The sequence below is a fragment of the Ochotona curzoniae genome, unplaced genomic scaffold (assembly GCF_017591425.1).
Source record: "Ochotona curzoniae isolate NIBS_2020 unplaced genomic scaffold, NIBS_Ocur_1.0 scaffold_4937, whole genome shotgun sequence".
Lineage (NCBI taxonomy): Eukaryota > Metazoa > Chordata > Mammalia > Lagomorpha > Ochotonidae > Ochotona > Ochotona curzoniae.
In genome coordinates, this window is record NW_024467126.1 from 4,607,249 (window position 1) to 4,634,754 (window position 27,506).

The window sequence follows — 27,506 nt, forward strand, 5'->3', positions numbered from 1 at the left end:
GGGTGGGTCCAGGGGACTCTGGAACATTTCCTTTAGACCAGGACTCGGAGGCTCAGCTAGCCACCCCAGGACACGCCAGAGCCAGCCTAGGCCTGACTCAGATCGATTTCACACGTGGCACTCTAGCTAGGAATCCAGGAAGAGCTGGTGCTGCAAAGAGAGGACCAGAGCCCCTCCCAGGACCAGAGCCTCTCCCAGGACCAGAGCCTCTCCCAGGACCAGAGCCTCTCCCAGGAGCAGCCTCTCCCAGAACCAGCCTCTCCCAGGACCAGAGCCTCTCCCAGGACCAGCCTCTCCCAGCCTCTCGGGGCTCACGATGCTCTAAAGCCAAGATGGAGCACACGGGGTGTGCAGGGACGGTGGCAGCATGCCTTCCCCCAGAACAAAGAACCAGACCACACAGCAAGAAGATCAAAAAAATGTATTCTGGCTATTTAATTTAAAAAAATCAGACTGTGAGGTGCGCCTCAGACCCCGACACAGAAGTTGCATATAAAACCTAGCCTCCCCAGGAACGCAAGGATTAGGCGGAACCACACCCTCAGGAAGATGAGGCACGGAGGGGTTTCCGGGAGCCGTGCGGCCTCCTAACCTCTGGGACAGCCATACCCTCTGAGCACAGAGTGGCTGGCAGTGCCCGGGGCCAGCAGCTCTGGGCCCCTGGCAGTCCGTCCACCTGTGCGCGGGACCCTCAGCAGGGCCGGCAGCCACAGTTCACCAGAATTCAACGGGTTATTTGGCAACAACAGTATGACTTCAAGGCAGAACAGCGCGCTGGGCGGTCCACGATCGGGTAGGGCCCTGCCTCCCACAGCCACGTGGCCACACACACAGACCACGCCTGCGGGGCCCATGGAGCCCTGAGCCAGCGCCAACCCGACCCGGAGCGCCAGGCTATGGTGCAGCGACACCTGGAGACAAGCAGAGGAGGGGCAACAAAGCAACGGGGCGACACCTGGCAGGGGTGAGACAGGACGGGCCCAGCAGCCTGCTGGGCATCGAGGAGGGGCGAGCGTGGAGGCTGAGGAGTGGGGCCAGGGCCTCGGCTGCATGCCTGCTCTGCAGCGGCCACAGCAAGTCCTGAGTCGTGGCGTGAGCTGAGCTCTCCGGCGAGCCTCCTTCTCCCACGCACAGAGCCACAGGCCTCCCTCTGGGGACAGCACCCTGGCGGGGACAGAGGACCCCAACAGGCACAGGACAACAAGCACAACCAAGCCGGGGAGGACCGAGGACCCACACAGCCGCACAGGACGGTCCATTTGGCAAAAGAACCAAAAAGAAAACACCTCAAATGCCTAAGAACAAGGTCAAGTGCGCTGAAGGAACGTGATCACAATATATTAGCAGATCTCGCGGCGTGCACTGGAGTCAGCCACCAGAGCACACGTACAGAAGCGACACGAGCACCCCTCCTCACCGTCACCGGGCCGCACGGGGGGCCGCACGGGGGGCCGCACGGGGCTACTGCCGCAGCTCCACGTAGTTGGCGGGGAAGAGCCCGTACCTGCCCCTGCACACCCCGCGCCACCAGCCGTCATCAATCATCTCGATGTTGGTGATGATGTCATCAGGGTCGAACGAGATTTCGTCATCGCCCGCTGCGGGAGAGCACGCAAGGAGACGCTGAGACGCCTGCGGCCCCGTGTCCTGCTCGGCCACCCACACCCTGCCCCTTCCCAGCGCAGGCCCCGGGTGGCTCTGCTTCCTCAGCCAAGGCCCCATCTACACGGGCCAAGGTCATTACAGAGCGGGGGGCTAGAGAGGGCGCCACGCTGTGTGGGCGGCCACGGGCAGGAGCCATGGCAGGGCGCTGCCTCAGCGTGGCTGAAACGACAGCGGTCGCAAGGCAATAGGCCCTAGTGACAGTGGAAGGCGGGCCTTGGTCGAATCCCGCCACTTCAGCCCACAGAATGGCTGAGGTGACAGTGTGCAATGCCACCACAGTGAAACACATGAACCCCAGGGGTCCCAGAGTCTTCCTGCCACAGAGGACAGGCTGGGCCTGGCCCTGAAGGAGGGGGGCCGGGTCAGGCCACGGGGCTGCTGTCCGCGGACACAGTGTTGGGGGGAGACTGTTCCCTAGTTCTTGGAAGCACACACACACAGGAGGCCATGGGGGATGCGCGTGGACACACACGACAGTGTGTGTGTGTGTGTGTTACACACTGGATTCTTTGAGTCTGGATGACTTTCCTCTAACCCCAGACCACACCAAGTGTCACTCGGGTTCCACAGACGCGCCTGCCCCTGCACCTACCGGCCTGGTAGTCGTAGAGGGCCGTGGCCGTGATCCCGAGCGAGTTCTCGTACTCGTCATAGGTGTTGTCCTCTGCAACGAAGCACAGGGAGCTGAGCAGGCGCCAAGGCCCAGTGCACGTGGCCACGGCGGCAGCAGGTGCCCGCAGACACGCGTGGGACCGGCCAGACCCCAGGGCACAGCAGGCGCCCCGCAGACACGTGCCCGCGGCACCTGCCAGGTCCCACAGCGACAGTAGGCGCCCTGCAAACATGCAGCAGGAGAGCACGGTGAGGGGTCTCCCCAGGAGTCCTCCCACGGAAGGCACGCACCTGACTGGTAGTGGCCCTCCGAGCTCTCGTCGACTGTGTCCGGGCCCACGAGGCTGTCACAGGCCGGCTCTGCTCGCAGTGATGCAGCATCCTGGAAGGACGAGGGGACACTCTGCAGCCAGGGCTGGCTTCACAAGGGCAGTGGCCACCCAGCCACACCGCCCCTGCTCCCTGTGGAGCGGCTGTGCCCACTCCAGGTAAAGCCACAGGGACAGTGAAGGCGGGAGGCCAACCCAGAGCCACACTCGGGCATCAGGGTCCCCTCCGAGCCACTCAGCATCAGCGGCTCGCTCTGGCAACCAGTGTCCGCCTGCAGAAAGAGCAAGCCCGGAGAAGCTGGGGTCACACGCTCACCCCAGCGGACAGCAGCACCCACCTCATAGATGGGACTGGACGGCAGCCTCTCCTCCACGGGCTGAGGACCAGGAGACGCTGGAGGACTCTGTTGGGCTCGGGCTTGTTCCTGCAATCAAAATCACTCTGGCTGGACATCCCAAAGAGCAGGGACAGGTCAGTTGTCACCGACCAGCGGCGACACTAACGACGAGGCACACTCTTGAGGGTCTGGGAAAAGCCGGAACCACAACCGGACCCCTTATTGCCAAAGCGGCTGCGTTTCTACCCTTCTCTCCGCTGCCTTTTCCCCGTTGGTCTTAGCTTTTCTCGCTGCTTCTCTAGCCCTCTCTCCGCTGCTTTCCTTCCCGCTCTCCTCATCCTTTCTGCTTTTGTCCCCCTCTCTGCCGCTTCTCCCCGTTCTGGTTCCCCTGCTTTTCCTCCCCGTAAGCCTTAGCTTTTCTAACCCTCTCTGCTGCCCCGTTCTTCTCGTTCTGTCCATCGCTCTTTTCCCCATCTTTCTCCTCCTCGTCCGTCCTATAGCTTTTAGCGGCTGCTTTTACACCGTTCTCCACCAATCACTTCTCCCCGTAGTCCACTTGGCGCTACCTGATAGGCCAGTAGCAATGACATAATCACAGCGAGGGCATCAGCCTATCCTGTGACTTCCTGTTTACCTGCTGGCGAGACCAACCCCGCCTCCTGGCCCTGGGCCAGCCGCCATCCTGCGATGGCCTTTCCTATTTCTGGGAGCGTCTTCGGCACCCCACTCCCCACAGTCAGCGGCTGTGAGGCAAGGTGGCATGTGGCTCACGCATTCCCCAGGCCTCACTGCCAGGACCACGGGACCTGGTTGTCACACCGAAGTGGTGGCAGCATGGTGGCTGATGTGGCTGCCAACACCGGGACCGCGAGCAGATGCTCCCGCCAGGAGACCCAGGACCTGGAGGGGTCAGTCTATGCTTGTGGGACAACATGGCACTTTGGGCTACAGTGAACAAAGTGACGGGCCCCAGAGCTGCTGCTATCAACCCATAGATCCTGTGTGTGCGCAATCCCATGAGGCAATGGGACTGCACTTGACCCAAGGGGTCTGTGATAGGGCCTGGAGTGCCCGGATGGGCTCTGCCATCGGGGCAGGCGCTGGGCACAGTGGGTGAGCCACCAGCTGGGACATCATCACACCACCCCACAGTCCAGGTCCTCTGTGTCTGAGCCAGCTTCCTGCTACCACTCCCTGGGAGGCAGCGGGTGACAGCTCATGCCAGGGCTCCTGCCACAAGCCGGAGGACAGGCAGAGCTCCTGCCCCTGGGCTTCTGCCGGGACCAGCTCCAACTGCTGTGGCCTCGGGAGTAACCCAGGGGTCTGCTCACCTCTCCAGCTTCCAAATAAACATGCTTTCTACAAGCTGGTGGAGGCATGCAGGAGCTGTGATGGAGAAAGGGGCAGGGGCGGCCGGGAGACGGGCGCTGGCAAGGGCCGCTGACCTTCGCGCCTGAGGGCACAAGCGCATGCATGGGTTTTGGCTGGGGGGTTCAGCCATGCACCCCACACATGGCACAGGACCCAGTAGTCCTCACCAACCCTCTCGCCAGTCCACCCTGGCCCGGCACTGGCCTCCTGGGTGCCCAGAGGCACAGGGCATAGGCCTCCACTCAAGAGTCCCCTCTCACCAGAAGCCCCACGCACACCTGGCTTCTGGGGCACACCTCTCCCGCCCGGGGAGCCCCAGCAAAATTGTGCCCTGGCAGCAGGGAGGGGAAGAGGCAGACAGCAGCCCCAGACCTTTTCGCCCCACGCTGCTCTAAGCTCCCGAGCTGGCAGTATCCCACAGCGGGCATCAGAAGTCCCAGCCAGAACACGGGGCAGGCACAGGGAAGGGCCGAGAGAACGCTTCGCAGCTCGGGAAAGCAGCCCCGTGCCAGGGGCTGCAGCAGCAGAACTATTCAATTACTTGTCCAACTCTGGGTGCTGGTGCCAACAGGGGCGCTCCCGGCCGCAGTTTCACCTGCCTCCTTCCCAGCCACACTGTGCACGCCTCCTCTTGGGGTCCACGCAGCTCCACTGCCGCTGAGGCAGGGACCACCAGACGGACACGGAGCTTCCCAGTCTGTCAGATGGCCTCCAGGGCGGCACCCAGATGCCACTGCCCCATGGCTCCCAAGAGCCTTGGCAGAAGCCCTGGCCACTCTGCAGAGCCCCCAAGGCTGCCCCATGGGCTGCAGCACGGCAGGTGTGCCTGGAGCACTCCTGGGGAGCCCCGACCCCGAGCACCCTCCACTCACCTCCGACCTCCGTGCAGCTTCTTCCCGCTCCCGCTGCTCCCTGGCCAGGCGCTGGGCTCGCTCTGCCTCTGCCTTCCGCCTGTCCTGCTGCTCCTGCTCCTTTGCCAGGTTCTCAAAGTTAGCTCTGATGTTACTTGTCTTGCTGGTCACTGCAGAGGAAGAAGAGGGCACCTAGGACACCGGGCCACTTCCCTGCAACCCCGTGCTGGCAAGCCCTCACCCAGACGCCACACCCACCGCTCACTCAGGCTGAAAGGTGCCCAGGCCACTTCTGCATGGCACGTCTGTCCCTGGAAAAGCAGTCAGTCACTCACGCTGACACACATCACTCACACACACCAGTCTCACATGGTCACACTCGCAGGGAGCTGTCCCTCAGCCCTGAGGACACACTGCTGCCGCGCCTTAAGGAGCAAACGCTCGGACAATTACTTGATCTACCAACAAGCCGCTGTGACCGGAGCGCGAGGCGTGGCCTTGGGGAAGTGCCCAACAGGCTTCCCATCAAGGGGTCACTACACTCTGCCAAAACTGGGGCTGGCAAAGCTGCCGCCTGTGAGCAGCTTCCCACACGAGCACTGCCTCTCGTCTCCAGGGCTCCACTCCCCCCCAGTTCCCTGCTCTGGCCTGGGAACGCAGTCAAGGATGGCCCAAGCCTTGGGACCCTGCACCCAGGGGCCACACTGCTGCCCCCCAGGCACAGGGCAGGCTCCTCTCGCCCCCCAGCGGTGTCCTGGGAGCTGCGCACCCCCAGGCACAGGGCAGGCCCCTCTGGGGCCCCATCCCCAGGTGCCTGTGGCTCACCAACTTCCACTGGCACAGTCTTCTGGTAGGCAGAGGACACCTTGGTGATATCTTCAAAGCTCGAGGCATTCTGCAAAATAGGGCAGGGTTCAGGAAGGCTCCTCTCTCCACACTTCCAGCCATGGCTCCCGCATGCATATTCCACCCAAGTCCTCCCCAGGACCCCAGCTCTCCCACAGGCTCCCCGACACACATCAGAACAGACCAGGCACAGCACCTCCAGTGCTCAGGCACCGCCCTGGGGCCCTGCGTGCCTCCTCACCTGGCCCGGAGGGAGCTCGCGTGCGCAGCCCTGCTGGCCCGGGGCTCAGAGGCACGTCCAGCCCACCCGTGTGTGAACAGTGACGGCCACTCGCATCCCGGAGGAGCCCCGGCAGTGGTGGTCCCGGCATCACCTCAGTCTGAGCTCTCTGGCTGTACAGGCACGAGCAGTGGGCGGCACCCTAGTTCCTCTGCTGTGTTCTGGACAAGCTGTACTGGGACTTCCCTGATAAGCACCTCTGAGCAGTCAGGTGTGGCCCACGTTACCTGCCAGCGGTGTGTGTACGTGACCCACTACGTGACTGGAGGGTCCAAAGAGACAGACATGCCTTCCAGCCAATCGTCAGTGCTGGGTGGGAGCAGTGTGCCCTCCCCCTGTCTACGCAAGTCTGTGCTTGCTTTACAGTAAAGAGACACACCCCATCAGATGTGGTTCCTGCTGCTGAACAAAGTCGTCTCACGCCCTGGGTGGGCATGGGGGCTGTGGTCAGGAACCCCCGAGAACTCCTCAGTGGGCATGGAGGGCTGTGGTCAGGAACTCCTCGGTGGGCATGGGGGCGTCAGGAACCCCCGAGAGCTCTGGGCTCTTCAATGCAGCCCTGCAGCTGGCATCACCCACCAGCCAGGAGGCAGGGCAGAAGCGACAGGTAACCAGGTGGGCTCCCTGAAGTCCAAGCAAAACCAAACCCTTCCCTAGCCCGGGCAGAGTGGCCCTGACCACCAGAGCTGGGCTCAGCACTCCCGGGGTTGGCCCTGCCACCCCGATCAAAGCTTTGCCCTTCCCAGGCCTGATCCTGTGGTGGGGGAAGGGCTGGAGAAGGGAGACGCGCTCAGGACCTTGCACAGCCTGCCCCACCCCCGTGCCCTCCCAGGGGCTCCCACCTCCGCAGGAAGTTCTCCAGGCTGGCTACCCAACTGCACAAGGCTGGTAACAAAATCTTTCAGCAGGAATTTGACCTATTCAGCAATCCCCGTCCACAGGGGGCAGGGCCAGTGCAACAGGCCGCCCACCCGCTTGCCCGCAGGCTTCCCTCCTCACACTCACTTCCTGCCTCTAGGGAGGCTGGGTGTGCTCCACTGCATCTACAGGGATGCCCGCCTCCCTCCCCCGGTCAACCTTGCTGCCGCTCTTCCTCACGCCCGAATCCTTTGTCACACCAAGACCCTCTGCTCCCCTGTGCCAGCACCCTCATACCCTGCCACGTGTCCTCAATCTTGCCTGGGTGGCAGGACAGGCCCCCTCCTGTGGGCCAGCAGGCCTTCTGTCCCAGACCCCAAGTTTCTGCCCATTCCAGGTCAGCCCTTGGGCTGCCTCCCCCCAGGAGGAACCCATGATCTCAGCCTCCGCCTCTGCCTCCAGCTGGCCTCCATCTCACGGCACTCCCGGTTCGCTCAGGCCTGGGCAGGCTGGCACCTCGGCCAATGCCAAGCCACACTCTTCACGTCAGCCAGGACCTGCTGGCTCTCTCCCTGGTCTCCACCACCACAGGGACCACAGAGGACCCCATCCCTCATCCCAGGACCCCACCAGTCACCCTGTCAGTAAAAGTGTGGCCACAGCCCAGGCAAGAGCCACGGCCTTGGTAGGGCCGGCAGACGGCACAGGGCAGCACCCCACATGTGGCCCTCCCCGGCATCAACGTGGCTAGACTGACCACGGACACCGGGTGTAGGAACCTCCACAGCTGCGGCCTCAAGGCACAGTGTCTGACCTGATTCTCCTGCCCTGGCCACGCAACCCACAGATTACACAGCCCACGCAGTCCACACAGATGACACGGCCCACGCAGTCCACACAGATTACACGGCCCACACAGACCACACAGATGACACGGCCCACGCAGTCCACACAGATGACACGGCCCACGCAGTCCACACAGATGACACGGCCCACGCAGTCCACACAGATGACACGGCCCACGCAGTCCACACAGGTGACACGGCCCACGCAGACCACACAGATGACACGGCCCACACAGTCCACACAGATGACACGGCCCACACAGACCACAGGCCCACACAGCCCACACAGCCCACACGGCCCACACACCTCACAGAGACTACACAGCCCACACGGTCCATGAACTCAGTGACTGGGGCCAGTGTGGTGGCAACAGGCTAATCCTCCACCTGCCGCATCTACCTCTCCTGCGGTGAAGGCTGAGACAGACCCCTGGGGGCAGGGCGGCCAGCTGAGAGCTACCGGCTAAGCCACTGATTGGGCTTCCTGGCTGCTCTGCTCCTCACCCAGCTCCTGGAAAGGCACTGCCATCACTCGGAACAGCAACATGGAGCACGTGGCTTCCACTGGCCCAGCCCTGGTCCTCGGGGGCATTTTTGGGGAGTGTTCTGTGTCCCTGCAGGGGCCGTGCCTTCAGAGTCCATCTTGCGTGCAAGCAGCAGCCTCGGACCCCTGCAGCCAGGACCGCTGCCTAAGCTAACGTCACTGTAGTCCCACACTCCCACAGTGGCCACTGAGCGTGCCTGGGCTCTGGCCTGCAGGCCTGCAGCACCCGAGCTGCATGGTGGCGAGCCACGCCTGGCCTTGGGAGCATGCCCAGCACACATCCGGAAAAGCCTGGGAGGCCTGGGCCGGCACTGCTCACCTTATCCATCCGATCCTTCTGCACACCGTATTTTCCGCCAAATCCTTTGGAGTAGTCTGAAAGGGGTCCAAACACAGGGTCAGTGCAAGCCAGAGCCGGCTGCAGGCTGGCACACGCATGCCGACAGGCCCGCAGCAGCCAGCAGCAAGGAAGCAGGAGCCACCGGATGGCAAGTTCTGCGGCAGCCGCACCCTCAGCGCACAGGCAGGCAGGCAGGGGCCGTGGGCATGCGGCCATGCTTCCGGCACTCTCCAGGGCAGCAGGGGGCGAGCGGGAGGGGCACGGGGCAGGCCTGGGCCATGCAGCACTCAGCTGGCACACCAGCAGGGCCCACTCTCATCTGCTTCCTGGGTGCTGTAGTACTGGGCACTGAGAGGCTCGGTCACGGATTGGTTCAGAAACAAAGAACGCTATGTGGATCGTCTCCCAGCCACACATCCACGCAGGCGTCCCGCCCACCCCACACCTGTGCTACAAGCTGCCTGCACAGGCCCAGGCCTGCAGGGACCCTATTCAGGACAACGAGCTCAGGAGGAACTCTGGAAAGGGTGTGCCATGAGGACACCACGCGGGGCTTCACAAATTCTCGGAATTAAAATAAACGTCTTTTCGTTCTGTTCTCCATGAACTTCATGAACTTTTCAAAGAACCTGCACACCTGCACAACAGGAAAACAGCCTCCGCACACCCAACACAGACAACTAGTAACCTCCCCGCACACCGCCTGACACGCACACAGCAAGCCTACAGCCAGGCCTGCAGGCCGACAGCACCCGGACACGGCCATGGCCACGCCTTGCGCTCCAGGCCTGCAGACAGCACCCGGACACAGCCATGGCCACCCCTGGGGCTCCAGGCCTGCAGACAGCACCCGGACACAGCCATGGCCACCCCTGGGGCTCCAGGCCTGCAGACAGCACCCGGACACAGCCATGGCCACCCCTGGGGCTCCAGGCCGACAGCACCCAGACACGGCCATGGCCACCCCTGGGGCTCCAGGCCTGTTGTGCCTTGGCCACTGGGATGGCGCAGCTAGATGTCTGTCTCCCTCTTGAAGGCAGTGGGACCTGGCCTGGTCACAGTGACATAACCAACAGTAACCCATGCTTGCACAGCAAGCTGCTGCGAGACCAGGGTCCCCAACCCCAGAACTGGCCACGTTATGGGAGCTGGGATGACAACCAGCAACACGTCACCCCAGCACAAATCCCAAGGTCACAACGGCATTCCAGTTCCAAGTTCACCTCTCTCAAGCATAAACTGGGTTTAAAATACCCCAGCTGGGTCGGCTCTCTGACTACGGGTAAGCCTCTAACTATGGGTGCCAATCCGAGCCCTGGCTGTTCCACTTCCTGTCTAGCTTCCTAGTAAGGTCCTGGGAGAACATGAAGAGGTGGCCTGTGTCAGCAAGCCCTGCAGCCACATGGGAGACCCTCAGGCGGCTCCTGGCTCCTGCTCAGCCCAGCTCTGGCTGTCGTGGCCACCTGGGGAGTGAACCAGCAGACGGAGGGTGTGTGTGTGCGTCTCCTCCTCCCTGGGACTCTACTTTTCAAATATAAATTGTAAAAATCTTTAAAAAAAAAATTGCCCAGGGCCTGGTGCGATGGCGCAGTGGTTAAGGTCCTCGCCTTGCACGCCCGGGATCCCATATGGGCACCAGTTCTAATCCCAGCGGCCCTGCTTCCCATCTAGCTCCCTGCCTGTGGCCCGGGAAAGCAGTCAAGGACGGCCCAAAAGGCTTTGGGACCCTGCACCCACGTGGGAGACCCGGAAGAGGCTCCTGGCTTCGGATCGGCACAGCATTGGCCACTGCGCTCACTTGGGGAGTGAATCATTGGACAGAAGATCTTCCTCTCTGTCTCTCCTCTGTATATCCGCCTTTCCAATAAAAATAAAATAAATCTTTTAAAAAAAAAATTGCCCAGAGCCCTGGCCGCGGCAGCTGGCTGGCCAAGGACACTGCACCACGGTGGCCCCCGAGTCTGTGCTCGAAGTGGCTGCACCGAAGGAGGTGGGGCGGGCGGGGACCGAGCTTGACCGCAGAGGAGTCCTGCCTCAGACTGAACACCAGACCCGCCTCTGAAGCCAGGCTTGTAATCTGAAACTCCGCACGCGACAGCGGGGACGAAAACCAACACAGGAAACACGCGTCGGGTTAGACTCGTACAAGCAGGTGGGGTGACCAAGTCTGTCCTTCCAGAAAGCGGGGCTGGCGGACCCCACCCCGACTCAGACACACACTGGACGCCGCATCCTGAACAGCTCAGCCAAGCCACTCCATGCTGCAAGGCTGCTCGGGGGCCTACCCACGCTGCAGACGACAGCGGGCGTCTCTGTGTGTGGAGAGAATCTCGTGAGGCGCAAAGGGGCCTGCGTGGCCCGGCCCCACCCCGCCGGAGGCCACGGTCACGCGGCCTGGTCAGCAGTCCCAAGGATCGCCCAGGAGGCCCTTGGTCTCGGTGCAGCCCTCACATGGTGCATCACTGGCACAGGGCTGTGAGACCACAGGAGGCACGGGACAACTTGGAATGGTGAGGACAAAACAGCCCAACGCATCACGTGACGCAGGAGCCACCTCGACAGCCGGGACGTACCTCGCTGGGATTCGTGCAGCTGCAACTTCTCCTGGTGATCCCAACCCAGGGCGCATTTGTCTTGTCTGTCTGTCTGCACGCCGAACTTTCCCCCGAAGCCTTTCACATAGTCTGCAGACACGAGGATAACCAGCGTCACGGGGCGCCGAGTCCCAGCGCGGTGCGTGTCGGATGCAGTTAAACACACACAGTTCACCCAGCCCTGCCCTGCCAGGCCTCTGCGGACACTGTGCCCAGGAAGATGCCCTCAGCTGCACCCTCAGAGTGGACCCTGCAGGGCCTCTGCCTGCGCTCGGGGCACACGGCCTCAGCACCGGCAGACAAGGCCATCTGGGGCACACCCCAGGGCAGGGGCCAAGCTCCGACCTCACCCCCTGTGCACGCCTGCCCCGCAGGTACCTGTCTGTGACTCGTGCTTCTCTGTCTTGCCTTGGTACTCGAAGCCCACGGCACTCTTGTCCACCTTGTCCTTGTCAATACCGTATTTGCCACCAAAACCTTTGGAGTAATCTGAAAACAAGAAGGTGGTATTTCAAAATCACCCATGAACGGGGCCAGTGGCTCAACTGGCTTCTCCTCCGCCAGCAGCCCCTGTGGGCTGCAGTTCGTGTCCAGCTGCTCCACTTCCCGTCCAGCTCCCTGCTCGTGGCCTGGGAGAGCAGCCGAGGATGGCCTAGGTGCTTGCGACCCTGCACCTTTGTGGGGGACCTGGCAGAGGCTCCTGGCTTCGGATCAGCTGAGTTCCAGCCATTGCATATATTTGGGGAGTGAACCTGCTGATGTCTTCCTACTTTGCTATAAATCTGTCTTTCCTATAAAAATAAATCTTAAATAAAAGATCAGCCTTGAAGCCAGCGTGGAGGCTGAGGGTCTCTCGGCCTTGAAGGAGACGCACTGCTCAAGGTACGACAGGGGCTGCCCAGGCCTGCCCTAAGACACACGAGAGACAACATCTCCCAGGACAACACAGAGACAGGCGGACGCAGGAGCTCAGCCACTGCAGGCAAACATGCAGAGGGGGCAAGGCCCCTCCAGCAAACAGCACACACTGGGGAATCTTCTAGAATATGCCAGCTCTATTCTCTCAAAGAACCAGCCTCTCATGGATACGGCAATGGAGCGAGACACACAAAGCAGAGCCTGTGAGAGGGCGTGGAGCCCCGCCGGCCACGCCCCGGTGCTGTGTGCTGCCAGAGCCGAGGCATCCCCGGAGCCCCATGCACCCTCACAGTGGGGTCTGTGCTCGGCCAGGGGAGGGCCAAGCCAAGCGGGCAGCCCAGTAGGCAGCACAGGTGGGCTCCACGGCAAGCCAGCCAAGGCCTCGGGGTGGGGTTAGAAATTATTTCCAAATGATGGTAATTACTTTTAAGATCTGAAACACATGGGTGAGAGCCAATGCATTCTAATCAAGCTGGTATCCCACACGGGCACCAGTTCAAGTCCTAGAGACCCCACTTCCCGTCCAGCTCCCCGCTGACATGCCTGGGAAGGCAGCAGAGGACGGGCCCAGCGCCCAGGCTCCTGCACCTGCACGGAGAGCCCAGCTCCTGCTCTGCCCAGCCTGGACTACTGTCATTTAGGGAGTGAACCAGCGGGCAGAAGGTCTCTGTCTCTGCTCTCTAACTTGACTTTCAAATACAAATAAATACATCTTTAAAGCAAAAATGGAAACATGCCAACAATGCAAGCCAAGGGATGGCAACCCACAGCACGACCTGTGCCCTCCGGGACAGCTCAGGAGACCCAGCCAGCAGGCGCAGCGGGATTTTAGAGCCAACACACAGGGACCCAGCAACTCCACATACACGCACGGATTCCTCCAGCCACGGCTGTGTGAGGGCCGATTGAAAGCAGCGAGTGTCCACTTGAGCAGCAATGTGGGGCAGACAGAAACCTCCTACAGCACAGCGGGTCCTCCTTTTGCACGGGAGGCCCCACAGCCTCGACGTGCAGGGGTCTGCCCACGAGGAGGGCGGCAGCGGGGCTGTGCAGGGGTCTGCCCGCAGGGAGGGAGGCAGCGGGGCCGTGCAGGGGTCTGCCCACAAGGAGGGCGGCAGCGGGGCTGTGCAGGCAGGGGTCTGCCCGCAGGGAGGGAGGCAGCGGGGCCATGCAGGGGTCTGCCCACGAGGAGGGCAGCAGCAGGGCCGTGCAGGGAGCTGCCCACGAGGAGGGCGGCAGCAGGGCTGTGCAGGGGTCTGCCCGCAGGGAGGGAGGCAGCGGGGCCGTGCAGGGGTCTGCCCACAGGGAGGGAGGCAGCAGGGCCGTGCAGGCGTCTGCCCGCAGGGAGGGAGGCAGCGGGGCCGTGCAGGGGTCTGCCTGCAGCGAGGGCGGCAGCAGGGCCGTGCAGGGGTCTGCCTGCAGGGAGGGAGGCAGCGGGGCCGTGCAGGGGTCTGCCAGCAGGGAGGGAGGCAGCGGGGCCGTGCAGGGGTCTGCCCGCAGGGAGGGAGGCAGCAGGGCCCACCCTCACCTTTCTGTGACTCGTGCTTCTCCGTCTTGCCCTGGTAGTCAAACCCCACGGCACTCTTGTCCACACGGTCGGCCTGCACGCCATACTTGCCTCCAAAGCCGCTGGAGTAGTCTGAGGAGACAGCAGGCGGTCAGCCCGGGTAAGGACGCACGCACAGCAACTCTGGTGTCCCCGAGCTGTGGCTGCTGAGGCCTGGCACCCAGGCACACCGTGAGGTGGCAGGCAGTGGGCCAGGAGCCACGGGGCAGACCTGCCAGGCGAGGAGCCACTGCTCCAGTCACGAGGCCGGCTCATCGCCCCTGCGCTGCTGCCCCGCACGCGGCACCTGAGTGCAGCTGGTCTCCTGAGCACAAAGCACGTGCCAGGACACCTCCCCTCGCAGAAAGGCTCAGACCCCAAGGTCACCGCCAAGGTCAAGGCCATGCTTGTAACACAGGATGAGAATGCAGCCAGCCTGGCTTCTACCCTTGGGGAGCGGGCTCCGGTCAGCAGACAGAGAACTGACTGCTCCGGTGGCAGCGTCAGCGCGCCCAGTACCCCGTAGGTGCCCCGCAGGTGCAGGCCTCCTGCTCCCCTCCGGGCAGGCCGGCTGCGGCCACCAGCTCCTGCCCGTGCCCGCTCACCTTTCTGGGAGGCATGCTTCTCCGTTTTCCCCTGGTATTCGAAGCCGACAGCAGACTGCAAGGGACGAAGAGAGAAGCCCACGTTTTGGTTTTTATTGATGTCTTTAAGCAGTAAACCAGACAGCAAGAGGCAAGCATGGACGCTGTCACCCAGCGATGCTACCGCAGCCAGGGCTCCCGCGCAGGGGCAGCAAGGGGCCCGAGCCCGCCACCCCAACACGGGGCGAGGCAGCCCCAGCAGCACTTTCCCCACGACACACACTCCCGCCACAGAAACGCAGCCTCACACGCCTCCAAAGCCATCTCTGAATCCAGAAAAATGTGACATTTTTGAAAACATGAACCCTGCTAGTTTGGGGGGTTCCCCAAGCCAATTGCAGGTCAAAGGAAAGCACTGCAGCCCTGAAGTGCTGTGACTACACAGGCCGCACTGTGCCGTGGCGACCTGCCGTCCCAGCACAAGGCTGGCTGCGGGTGACGCAGCTGACGCACTGCGGCCATAGCACGCCACACTGGATCTGCTATCTCAGGGACAGCCACGTCAGCCGCGTCATGTTCTGTAGGATGGACTCGCCCGTGGCCTAGCTCCCCACATTTGCACAGAGAATGCGACCGCCCTCGCTGCCCCGTCCTGCTGACCTGGACCACCTGAGGAGTGGCCAGCAACATGCAGGCCCCCGGGCAGTCCCAGCGTGGGGACACAGCCGCCAGCTGCCACGAGGGCCCAGGGGCAGCTGTGGGGTGGCCACGGTCAGCACAGGAGGCACCAGGCTCCACAGGCAGCCCCCTGCCAACCACTCACCTGATCCACGCGGTCCATCTGCACCCCAAACTTGCCCCCGAAGCCCCGGACCGAGTCAACTTGCGAGCAGTGTTTTGACAGCTTTGCCTGGTACTCGTGGCCGACGGCGGACTGCAACAAGGCCAAACACACTGCACTGGGCGTGCACTCCACGGGCACGGCCACCCCAAGGGTCCCGGGCACTGCCCCTCAGAGTGGCTGCCAGCCCTGGTGCCCCAAAGGTTGCCCCTGCCAGACACCCTGAATGCGCAAGCAGCCCAACCAAGGCTGATGCGCAGAGGTCGGCAACACTGCCTAGGGAGAGAGCGCCACCCTGTGATGGTCAGCACACACAGCACCCTGCACACCCTGACAGAGTCAGCACACAGCACCCTGCACACTGTGACACAGTCAGCTCACAGCACCCTGCAGACACAGCACCCTGCACACACAGCACCCTGCACACTGTGACAGTCAGCTCACAGCACCCTGCACACTGTGACAGTCAGCACACAGCACCCTGCGCTCACAGCACCCTGCACACTGTGACACAGTCAGCACACAGCACCCTGCACACACAGCACCCTGCACACTGTGACAGTCAGCTCACAGCACCCTGCACACTGTGACACAGTCAGCACACAGCACCCTGCGCTCACAGCACCCTGCACACTGTGACCCCAGTTGTCAGCCACTCCAACACACGTACCACAGTGCCACGGCACCTCTGCCGAGCAGGCACACCAAGCAGGTAGGGTGTGCTCACTCTAGGGTCACTAGCACCTTGCCCTCCGTAAGCACACAGGCCTGGGGCCCTTCTGCTCACTGCGTGGCCCTGAGGCAGGAAGGAGGCCAACCCAGAGAGGCCAGCAGAGCCCCACCATGAGGTCAGCAGAGCACGGCCACTGTCCAGGGCCTTCCACAAGGAAGTTCTCCAGCCACGGCACGGCTGTGTCACCACGGCATCTCCGGCTGCCTTTGTGTCTTAGCCACCCAGCTCTCTGCTGGCCACAGACCCTCTACCCCTCGAGCCCTGATGCCCTTGTGCTGGTGCCCATGTGGTCAATGAGGGCAAGAAGCAGTCCACCTGGCAGGTGCCCCAGCTGTGGCTGCCTGCACAGCGAGAGCCGGTCCTGGCCCAGGCCATCACGGAGGTCGGCCCCAGCCCAGCCCAGCAGGCCCTGCAGGGTCTGTTCAGCCCTAACGGGCCAGCAGGTGCCACTCCACACTCGGGGGCTGAGGTCCTTCTTCCCTGTGCCCCACCCTGGCGCTGAGGGCACCAGTGGACGACCAAGTCACATTCGCCCACGGAACACTCAGTGACAGAGCCAGCCAGCCACAGCCTCCAGCGCCTAAGCCAAACCCCAGCGAGAAGGAGCAGTGAGAGGCGGCCCTGACAAAGGTCCTCCTGGAGGCTTTCCAGTGGAAAGAAGCCACAAGCATTCCAGAGCCACGGCCAGAGTCAGCTTGCCAACGTTTCCAGCAATAAACTGGATTCATCTGCCTCGGACCTTACACTAATAAAACGACCCGGAATTGGAGACGCTCCGGCCCAGGCTGGAAGCTGAGGGCGTCGGGGCTGTACTGTGGATGCCGTGGAAACAGCCAGAGAGGCCAGCAGGGCAGCCCTGGCCACCTCCAGCCCAGGACACCCGGGACACCGTGCTCCGAGCTCGGAAGCCAGCACCAGGGCTGGACCCCGGGCTCTCTCACACCATCCCAGGGGTCTCCTGCACGGTGCAGGCCTGCCGTCCTGAGCAGCGTATGGTTCTGGTGAGCCCAAGACCCTGACTGCGTGGCAAGGGCCCCACCTCTCAGTTCCCCTCCTGCCCTAAACACGCAGGGATCTGCCCGCCCACCCCCCCCAAGCTGGCATTCCAGAGGCCAGGGCTCATCTTTCCCTGTCAGCCCTCAGCATCAGGATGTCTCTATGGAGACGGTTCAAGGGATATAGGAAGGTTTTTCTGGGGTTCGGGACATGCCCAGGTCCTCTCTGCCAGCCTGCTCTATTGGGGAACAGGGCGAGGCAAGGTGTTGGCTCACTGTGACACACAGGGTCCCGGCAGGTCCAGCTCAGACATTCGATCTGACCCACATACGAGGGCAGAGGTTTGAAATTACCAACCAAAACCCAACACCATCAGCCCATCGCTCCCATCCACAGGCAAGGCGATGCGGTCAGGCCCGCAGGACTGCACGTGGCTCAGACCCGGGGCAATAGCCTGCCAGGCTGGGAGAGCTGCGCTGGGCAAAGCCAGTCCCCAGCCTTTGCCACCAGAACACATGCGTCCCATCTGGGCCTTGGATCAGTCGGCCTGGGAGTCAGGCTCCAGCTGGCCTGGCCTGAGAGGCCGACCCGTGCCCACAGACCCTCAGGGGGCACAGGAAGCAAGCCTGGCACAGCCTCAGCACCAGCGCTACACTCGGTGACGGCTGATGATGCTGAAGGTGTCAGCACTTCCCCTGTGAGGGGACGAGCGGGCAGGCACGTCTCTCAGGTACAGTCTGGCACAACCTGGGCTGCCAGCTGGCACTGTGGGCAGTGGGACAAGACCAGCAGTAGCCAAGGTGCTTCTGCCCCACAAAGCCGGGAGCCGCCCCCAGGGTCTCCCTACACTCATGACGTAGGCAGATCTCATCCCAGTCACCTGGACTTGCACCTGCTCTGTGCCAGCAGACCGTCCTGCCTGCCACGCACCCCGGCCCTGCTGGCCCGCCCACCCTGCCTGCCACGCACCCCGGCCCTGCTGGCCCGCCCACCCTGCCTGCCACGCACCCCGGCCCAGCTGGCCCAGCCCACCCTGCCTGCCACGCACCCCAGCCCAACCTGCCCGCCCTACTCTGCCCATTGTGCACCCCAGCCTGTCCCGCCCACTGCTCACTCTGCCCACCGTGCACCCAGCCTGTCCTGTCCACTGCTCACCCTGCCCGCCATGCACCCCAGCCTGCCCTGCCCACTGCTCACTCTGCCCGCCGTGCACCCCAGCCTGCCCTGCCCACTGCTCACTCTGCCCGCCGTGCACCCCAGCCTGCCCTGCCCACTGCTCACTCTGCCCGCCGTGCACCCCAGCCTGCCCTGCCCACTGCTCACTCTGCCCGCCGTGCACCCCAGCCTGCCCTGCCCACTGCTCACTCTGCCCGCCGTGCACCCAGCCTGCCCTGCCCACTGCTCACTCTGCCCGCCGTGCACTCCAGCCTGCCCTGCCCACTGCTCACTCTGCCCGCCGTGCACCCAGCCTGCCCTGCCCACTGCTCACTCTGCCCGCCGTGCACCCCAGCCTGCCCTGCCCACTGCTCACTCTGCCCGCCGTGCACCCAGCCTGCCCTGCCCACTGCTCACTCTGCCCGCCGTGCACCCCAGCCTGCCCTGCCCACTGCTCACCCTGCCCGCCGTGCACCCAGCCTGCCCTGCCCACTGCTCACCCTGCCCGCCGTGCACCCAGCCTGCCCTGCCCACTGCTCACCCTGCCCGCCGTGCACCCCAGCCTGCCCTGGGCAGAAACGGTTGCCAGCACCCACCTTGTCCATCCGATCCTGTTCCACGCCAAACTTGCCTCCGTAGCCGTGGGAGGCCTTCGGCCCCGTCTCCAGCTCCTTCTCCTTGAGGGTCTGATGCTCTTGGAACACGTTCTCTCTCAGCTTGTGGATGCTGCAGGGGAGAGGCCGAGGGACGTCAGGGATAGGCCCGTCCCCGGCCTGCCTCAGGGGTAGGACGGGCTGGATCTGCGGCCACCTGCAGGGTCTCCCAACCTGGCGCCCAGCAGGTCAGCAGCAGGGGACAGCAGGTCAGCCGCTGCTGGGGACGCAGCACCCCTTGTGCAAGTGCCAGGGTTTGAGTTTTGGTCTCATTCCCTGCCATGGAAGGCAGCAGTGACGGTTCAGACACCCAAGGGGGACTCGGAGGGAGCCGCAGGCCCCCAGCTTCGGCCTGCCCAGCCCTGCCCGCTGTAGGTGTCTGGGGAGTAAGCAGCTGGGACACCTCCTCCCATGTGTTTCAAACAGGCAGAACTAATCAATGGAACAACACCCGAGAACCACCCAACACCCCCAAGGCAGCTCCACTGAGACATGAACCGGGCGCCCAGTGGAGGAGGTCTTCTGTCCCTCCCAATAAACGGCTCAGGAAACTGCTGGCATGATTGAAGGCCTACCCCAGGGGACACGGGGACACAGCCTGGAGCCCAGCAACGCCCAGAGGCCCTACCCCAGGGGACATGGGGACACAGCCAGGAGCCCAGGGGACACGGGACACAGCCAGGACCCCAGCAACGCCCAGAGGCCCTACCCCAGGGGACATGGGGACACAGCCAGGAGCCCAGCAACGCCCAGAGGCCCTACCCCAGGGGACATGGGGACACAGCCAGGACCCCAGCAACGCCCAGAGGCCCTACCCCAGGGGACATGGGGACACAGCCAGGACCCCAACAACGCCCAGAGGCCACAAGTCACCTACTAAAACTCTCTTCCCTTCCACACCCACACAGCCAGTGGGACACATCATGAGACAAGGTCACGACACGCCAGGTCTGGGAACAGCAGTCACCATGCCAGCTTGGCACGCAGCTGCCCCGTCCAAGGCCACCAGGTCCACACCTTCAACACCACACAACTACAGGAAAGCAGCCTGGAAATCACCCAGCTCCCCAGAGAGAAGGGAAAGGCCCCACGTTAGCGGCCAGGGAGAAGCACATGGCCGGCACGGCAGCGCATACCACCGCGGCCCACTCTCCTTGTCCCACCATACGCCGGCCCGAAGCCTACCCCCTGCCCAGCAGAGCAAAAAACAGCCAGGCACCCGGCTCCCACTTGCTGGTTCACTCTTCCAATCGTCCCCATAGTCAGGCCGGGCCCAGGCAGGAGACACAAGTAACTCCACTTGCACCTCCCATGTGGACCCTCCCTGCCGCCTCCCAGGGCCTCAGGAGCAGGAAGCCGGAGCCAGAGCCTGAAACAGTCTGACTCTGTATCAGCAGGTGCTGAAGCCGTGGGCAAGGGGAGAGCTGAGAAGTCCTGCTGGGCGGCCTGCCAAACCCTCGGCGGGCACCCCAGGGCCCCACCAGTACTGGTTCCCGTCTCCAGATGCTCTTAGCAACCTGCCTGTCCAGTGGCTTCTGGGGGCCCTGGGCTCACCAGAAGGGAGCCACCCTCACACCTGAGCAGCACGGGATGTCCACAGGGACCCCTCTCATAGGGAACTTGGTTGCTCAGCAAAGCCCCAGGGCGGGAGGCAGATGTTTCCAGAACACACACAGCTGCCAAGAGGTCACGGAACACACGGCAGCTACTCCCTCGACTTCACAGTGCGCGTGCAAACGGGCCTACATCAACTCCCCGTGGCCTTCAAACCGCGTCTGCGCCAAATGGCTGTATGTGGGACCGGCGTGTGGAAGAGCCGCTGCTTAAGCCCTCCCGGCAGGGAAGGCCAGCTGGGGTCCCATTCCCGCCCGGCAGGCGGGGACGACAGCTCGAGCACTTGGGCCTGCAGGCTCACGGGGCCCCGGACGGAGCTGCCGCCTGTCACCCCAGCCTCCCGAGGCGCAGCCAGAGCATGGAAGGGCCTGGTCTCCTCCTGTCCCCTCTGTCATGCTTTCAAACAACACACGTCTCCAATAACACATGTATCCTTTCATTCCGTTTTCCCCAAACCTGCTCAAGTACCAGAAACAGCGTCAGGAGCGCGCCCACTCCACTCCCGGCCTCACTAACCGCTCCCGTGTGGCACGGCCCACGTCGACCCCACAAGGTCACAGCACGTGACAGCCCACCCGGGCCCACCCCCACAGGCTGCTTACTCGATGTGCTCCTGGTGTCCGGAGCCCTGCACGGTCTTGGCGCCCCATCTTTGCTCTTTTTCACTCACGTCATTCTGAAAAGGAACCCGTGACTGTCAGACACCCAATCCTAAAATGAAGCAAACACCCAGAACACCCCCGAGACCCAGCCAGCCAGTCCTACCACAAAGTCGGGGTCTGTCTCCCAGTCGTCAGCACCCGAGTCTTCCTGGGCGAGGGGCACAGTGTGGCCTGCCGACGCCTTCCACATCTGAAAGACAAGCACCAGTGTGTTCCGTGCACCTGCCGGAGCCGCGGCCAGGGCATCCGTGTGGGGGAAGGGGGACAGACCCAGCACTCAGCCGCCCAGGCCCGGAGGACAGACAAGCCCTGAGCGCTGCCATCAGCGCCCGACACCCAAGTTCTCTGTGGGACATCCCGGCACTGCGCCCAGTCCCTGACCACGGCACCTCCCCGCACTGCACCCAGTGGGTATCCTGTCTCCGCCCAGTCCCTGACCACGGCACCTCCCCGCACTGCACCCAGTGGGCGTCCCGCCTCCGCCCAGTCCCTGACCACAGCACCTCCCCGCACTGCACCCAGTGGGCGTCCCGCCTCCGCCCAGTCCCTGACCATGGCACCTCCCTGGCACTGCACCCAGTGGGCGTCCCGCCTCCGCCCAGTCCCTGACCACGGCACCTCCCCGCACTGCACCCAGTGGGCGTCCCGCCTCCGCCCAGTCCCTGACCACAGCACCTCCCCGCACTGCACCCAGTGGGCGTCCCGCCTCCGCCCAGTCCCTGACCACGGCACCTCCCCGGCACTGCACCCAGTGGGTGTCCCGCCTCCGCCCAGTCCCTGACCACAGCACCTCCCCGGCACTGCACCCAGTGGGCGTCCCGCCTCTGCCCAGTCCCTGACCATGGCACCTCCATGGCACTGCACCCAGTGGGCGTCCCGCCTCTGCCCAGTCCCTGACCATGGCACCTCCGTGGCACTGCACCCAGTGGGCGTCCCGCCTCTGCCCAGTCCCTGACCACGGCACCTCCCCGCACTGCACCCAGTGGGCGTCCCGCCTCTGCCCAGTCCCTGACCACAGCACCTCCCCGCACTGCACCCAGTGGGCGTCCCGCCTCTGCCCAGTCCCTGACCACGGCACCTCCCCGCACTGCACCCAGTGGGCGTCCCGCCTCTGCCCAGTCCCTGACCACAGCACCTCCCTGGCACTGCACCCAGTGGGCGTCCCGCCTCTGCCCAGTCCCTGACCACGGCACCTCCCCGCACTGCACCCAGTGGGCGTCGCGCCTCCGCCCAGTCCCTGACCACGGCACCTCCCCGCACTGCACCCAGTGGGTGTCCCGCCTCCGCCCAGTCCCTGACCACGGCACCTCCAGCCAAACAAGCCCAGCCGCTGGGGCGCCGGTGTCCTAACAGAGCCATTTCGTGGTGCCCTGTGTCATCCCAGAGCGTCCATTCTGAGCCGAGTGTGCAGTGACGACTTAGCCAAATGGAGGCTCTGCGGCTCTGCGGTTGATTCGAGAGCTTGCCTGCAAAGGTCAAATCTAACCTTTCAGGGGTTTTAAGGAAACCATGTATGAAAAGTTGGCTCACCTGCCAGGGAGATAACAACAACATCCCCAGAGCCCAGGAGGCCTCAGGAAGCTGGAAGTGCGACACTGCCAGCGGCACTGCCAGCGGCACCACGCTCCCCTCCATCTCGGGGGCACTGGAGCACGGTGCCCAAGGCTCGCCACAACGGAACAAAGGTGCTCTCAGGCCCACGACCCCACTTCAGGTCTCCTGGCCTCAAGTCTCAAGGCCAGGTTCAAGGGGGACGGGAGGTGAACCGAGAGCATTAGGGCTCCCATTCAAGATGTGCCTCCTGCCTCGGCACCCCAGCGAGGAACCTGCCACAGGTGGGGCAGCAGTGACCATGCCCCTGGCCCGAGGGCCACCTCATTGCCCACTGTCCCCCACACAGGACCTGACAACAGCCTGGACGGGCACAACCTGTCAGCCGAGCCCCGCTGTGCTCCTCGCACGTGGGTCCCGCAGCACCCCGGCCCAGCCACAGAGGAGGGACCTGCAGGGGCCACTCCCCACTCCAGGTGGGTGCAGGTCTCTGCCAGCTACTTGTCCACACTCACACGATGTAACGCACCCCAATCCTGCTGTCAGCACGTGGCATGCTCCCCACACACACTTGTGCCCTTTCAGCCTGCACAGGGCCGGACTGAGGCCGAGGGTGGGGGCAGCTGCCCTCCAGCCCAGGGCTCTCGACCATGCCTCCTCTTTCCAAGCCACAGGCAACACATCTTGCGTGGAAAGGCAGCGCCCTTCCCTGTCCCCCACCCCGCCAGGAGAGCACAGCACAGCCCGACAGCAGGCGGGCAGCAGGAAGAGGAAGGCATCCCACCCACAGGACAGTGCGGAGCGGCAGACCCAGAGGGCCACCTGCTGCCCACGGGCACTCCGGCGCGAGGGCCTTTCCGGAAGGCCTCGGAGACCAGCCATGCCTAACAGGACTACACGGCACAGACCGGCTCCACGCGGCGAGTAAGTAGGCCGGCTCTCCTGCACGAGCCCCACCCTTCTGACTAACCCACTAACCTCGCCTGCTGCCGGTGCCCGCCTCGCCTCCTGGGTCCTTTGTTCTCGCTGTGTGCTGTAATTTCACGAGGCTACTAAGGACAATAAAATCCTATTACCGTGCAATGAAAAAGTGTAAGAAACCCCCTCACAGGGCCACGGTGCAGCTCCAGGGACACGGAGCAGACAGCAGGACGGCGCCCGTTCCCGGCCGGAGCACCCCACCGCTGCCTTCCGCCCGCGGGGCCGCCTGGACGGGAGAGCCCCTGGCCTCGTATGCACGCGTGGGAGGCCATCCTGCCCCACACCCCTCTTCTGCTGTCCAGTCCCTGGCCCAGCTCTCTGCCGCCCCTGCCCGCCCAACTGCCGTAGCTTCCACCGGGGACGTGGCCCAGCAGTTACTTGGTGTAACCAGTCCACGCCTATGAAAACTCACTCAGGCAGCTGGGCTAGGCTCAAATCTATGCTAACTCACTATTAGACCCTCTCTGTAGTCTAAGTCTTAAAAATAAATAAATAAATATCCGACTGAGAAATAAGTGTATTTCCTGGGCACAATCGTTACTTCCGGTGGGGCACTGGGGAGGGGGCTCCCGTCTAAACCGGCAACAACAGGCCGTGATGGCAGGCCCTGGGCATCTAACCCCTCGTAGTGCTGGTGGAATGCCTGGGACAGTGCCCACACCCCTGCCCCATGAGCCAGCAGTTCCACTCCTAAGCCCGTGCCCCACAGTGGTCGGGACAGCCCCATGGCATCAGCCAAAACCACAGACTCAGCCCCCTGCCCACGAGGTCCAGCACGTGACTCCGCACACAGAGGCCGGGGGTGGGGACCAGGCACCCCACCCCGTGCCACGCCACGCACAAGGGGCCAACAGGGACGGCAAGGACACAAGTGGCTACCCCGGGCTGGCTCCCAGGCCGCTCACGGCAGCCACACGACTCAGTGGGTAACAGGAACAACAGGACGCGTAGACGCTGCCATCTGTGACTTATTAGCTCAGTGAGCTCCCAGCAAAAAGCCCTACGCCTCTCTCCCCACCAGGCGTGTCCCGGGCCACGCTGCACAGCCCGCCCCACGGCAGGAAGCGGCCAAGCCCCCGCGCCTGGCGCCTGCTGCAGACGTGCCCTGTAAGCCAGCTGCGGCCCAGGCCCCACAGCCCCTGCACCCCGGGCATGCTGGCAAACACTTCTCCAAACAGGACTGACTCAAGGCCCTGCAGCCAGTGACTCAGGCACACAGCAGGCTGAGCTGGGGCAATGCCCGCCCCCTGCCCCTGCAGAGAGCCACGTTGAAGGGTCCGGCTGGAGGCTACGGGCACCCCAGGGTGCAGGGGCCTAGCCCTGTGGAGGGCTCGGGCCACTGCAGCGCGTGCTCAGGCCAGTCCCCTCGGGGAGACCCTCCCGTGCACCTTGCCCGGCCTTTCCAACACCCTCAGGAAGCAGCATGCTTCCAAATTTAGCACTCCCCAACCAGCCCGCAGTTGGGTCTACACTGACCTGGTTGCAAAGCCCGCCTCATGCGCAGCCCCACGCCAAACCCTGTGGCAGCAGACCCCTCCCCTTGGACCCTCGCCCGGGGCCCTACCCAGCCCTGACCCCTCTGCCAGGACCCATGCTCAGGGCCCTACCTGACCCTGTGACAGCAGACCACTCCTCTCGGACCCAGGCCGCTCTCTCTGCCCTCCCAGGCCACAGACCACTCTGCACAAGCCCCCATTCTCACTCAGGCCCTCTCTCCTTGAACGGCCAACCCTCCCCTGGCGCCCTCAGACAACTGACTTCTTCCCAGGATCACTGCCCCTTTGCCAGCACCCTTGGGGCACCGACCCTCCTCCCACCAGACCCTGAACCCTGAACCCCACCAGGCTCCTCACACACCCTCATTGACAAACCTCATCGCAACGCTGCTAGGCTGCAGCCACTACCCATAGCCCCCCAGGACCCTCAGACCGGCTCCCCAGTCCCAGACCCCTCAGGACTCCTTCAGCATTCCAGGGGTGGTTCCCCTCAGTGCCCAGCACCCCCAGATCTCACCCAGCACTCCTAGCACCCTCAGCACCCCCAGATTTCACCCAGCACCCCGGATCTCCCCCAGCACCCCTGGATCTCACCCTCAGCACTCCCAGCACCCCCTGGGTCTCCCTCAGCACCCCCAGGCCTCCCCCAGCACCCCTGGATCTCACCTTCAGCACCCCCAGCACCTCCAGGTCTCCCCCAGCACCCCCAGGCCTCCCCCAGCACCCCGGATCTCCCCCAGCACTCCCAGGCCTCCCCCAGCACCCCCAGGCCTCCCCAACACCCCCGGGCCTCCCCCAGCACCCCTGGATCGCACCTTCAGCACCCCCAGCATCCCCAGGTCTCCCCCAGCACCCCGGATCTCCCCCAGCACCCCGGATCTCCCCCAGCACCCCTAGGCCTCCCCCAGCACCCCCAGGCCTCCCCCAGCACCCCCGGGGTCTCCCCCAGCACCCCTAGGCCTCCCCCAGCACCCCCGGGGTCTCCCCCAGCACCCCTAGGCCTCCCCCAGCACCCCCGGGGTCTCCCCCAGCACCCCTAGGCCTCCCCCAGCACCCCCGGGGTCTCCCCCAGCACCCCTAGGCCTCCCCCAGCACCCCCGGGGTCTCCCCCAGCACCCCTAGGCCTCCCCCAGCACCCCCGGGGTCTCCCCCAGCACCCCTAGGCCTCCCCCAGCACCCCCGGGGTCTCCCCCAGCACCCCTAGGCCTCCCCCAGCACCCCCGGGGTCTCCCCCAGCACCCCTAGGCCTCCCCCAGCATCCCCGGATCTCCCCCCAGCACCCCGGATCTCCCCCCAGCACCCCGGATCTCCCCCAGCACCCCCGGGCCTCCCCCAGCACCCCCAGGCCTCCCCCAGCACCCCGGATCTCCCCCAGCACCCCCAGACCTCCCCCAGCACCCCGGATCTCCCCCAGCACCCCGGGGCCTCCCCCAGCACCCCCAGGCCTCCCCCAGCACCCCCGGGCCTCCCCCAGCACCCCCAGGCCTCCCCCAGCACCCCGGATCTCCCCCAGCACCCCCAGGCCTCCCCGAGCATCCCCAGCACCCCGGATCTCCCCCCAGCATCCCCGCCCCCGCCCGCCTCCCCCGCCCCGAAACCGCAAGCGGAAGAGCGGTGAGACCGCCGCTTCCTTCCCGTTTGGGGCCGGCGTGGCCCCGCGACCGCAGCCCAGGCCCGGCCTCGAGCCCGCCGCAGCTCACCGCGGTCCGAGGTCTCGTCGTCCGCCCGTCCGCCCGTCCGCCCGTCCGCCGCTCGGCCCTGCAACCGGTCCTGGACTCGCCGTCCGCCGCGCCCGGCCCCACTTCCGGCTCGGCGGGGGCGGGGCTCATCCGGGTCCCCGCGAGGCCCCGCCCCTGGGCAGCGCCGCGTGGGACCTGGGCGTGGGGGACCCCGGGAGTGGGGGACCCTGAGGGTGGGGGACCCCGGGAGTGGAGGACCCTGAGGGTGGGGGACCCCGGGAGTGGAGGACCCTGAGAGTGGGGGACCCTGAGGGTGGGGGACCCCGGGAGTGGAGGACCCTGAGGGTGGGGGCCCCGGGAGTGGAGGACCCCGGGAGTGGAGGACCCTGAGGGTGGGGACCCCGGGAGTGGAGGACCCCGGAAGTGGAGGACCCTAAGAGTGGGGGACCCCGGGAGTGGAGGACCCTGGGAGTGAGGAACCCCGATGTGGGAGTGAGGGACCCTGGGAATGGGGAACCTCGGGCATGGGGTTCTGGGGGGCGTGGAGGACCCTGGGCATGGGGCGCCCCAGGCATGGGGACCCCAGGAGGCGTGGGGGACCCCGGGCGGCCGGCCCCTCTCGCG

At 64.4% G+C, this 27,506-nt stretch overlaps 1 protein-coding gene across 2 annotated transcripts; it reads right to left on the reverse strand.

Annotated features, from left to right (window-relative positions):
• Positions 1–420: 420 nt before the first annotated feature.
• CTTN (cortactin) lies at positions 421–26,983 on the reverse strand. Of its 2 annotated transcripts, none has more exons than XM_040971015.1 (16): positions 26,904–26,983; positions 21,279–21,365; positions 21,116–21,189; positions 18,843–18,972; positions 15,345–15,455; positions 14,543–14,597; positions 13,920–14,030; positions 11,852–11,962; positions 11,453–11,563; positions 8,859–8,914; positions 5,992–6,061; positions 5,188–5,336; positions 2,945–3,031; positions 2,569–2,659; positions 2,258–2,329; positions 421–1,598 (listed from the first exon to the last, which is right to left on the reverse strand). In XM_040971015.1, exons 2-16 carry the CDS (start codon positions 21,363–21,365, stop codon positions 1,462–1,464), a joined length of 1,452 nt encoding a protein of 483 aa, XP_040826949.1. In that variant the 5' UTR covers positions 26,904–26,983; the 3' UTR covers positions 421–1,461. The 2 variants fall into 2 exon arrangements, with proteins under 2 accessions (XP_040826949.1, XP_040826950.1); XM_040971016.1 differs by lacking the exon at positions 26,904–26,983 and adding an exon at positions 23,705–23,765.
• Positions 26,984–27,506: the final 523 nt, after the last annotated feature.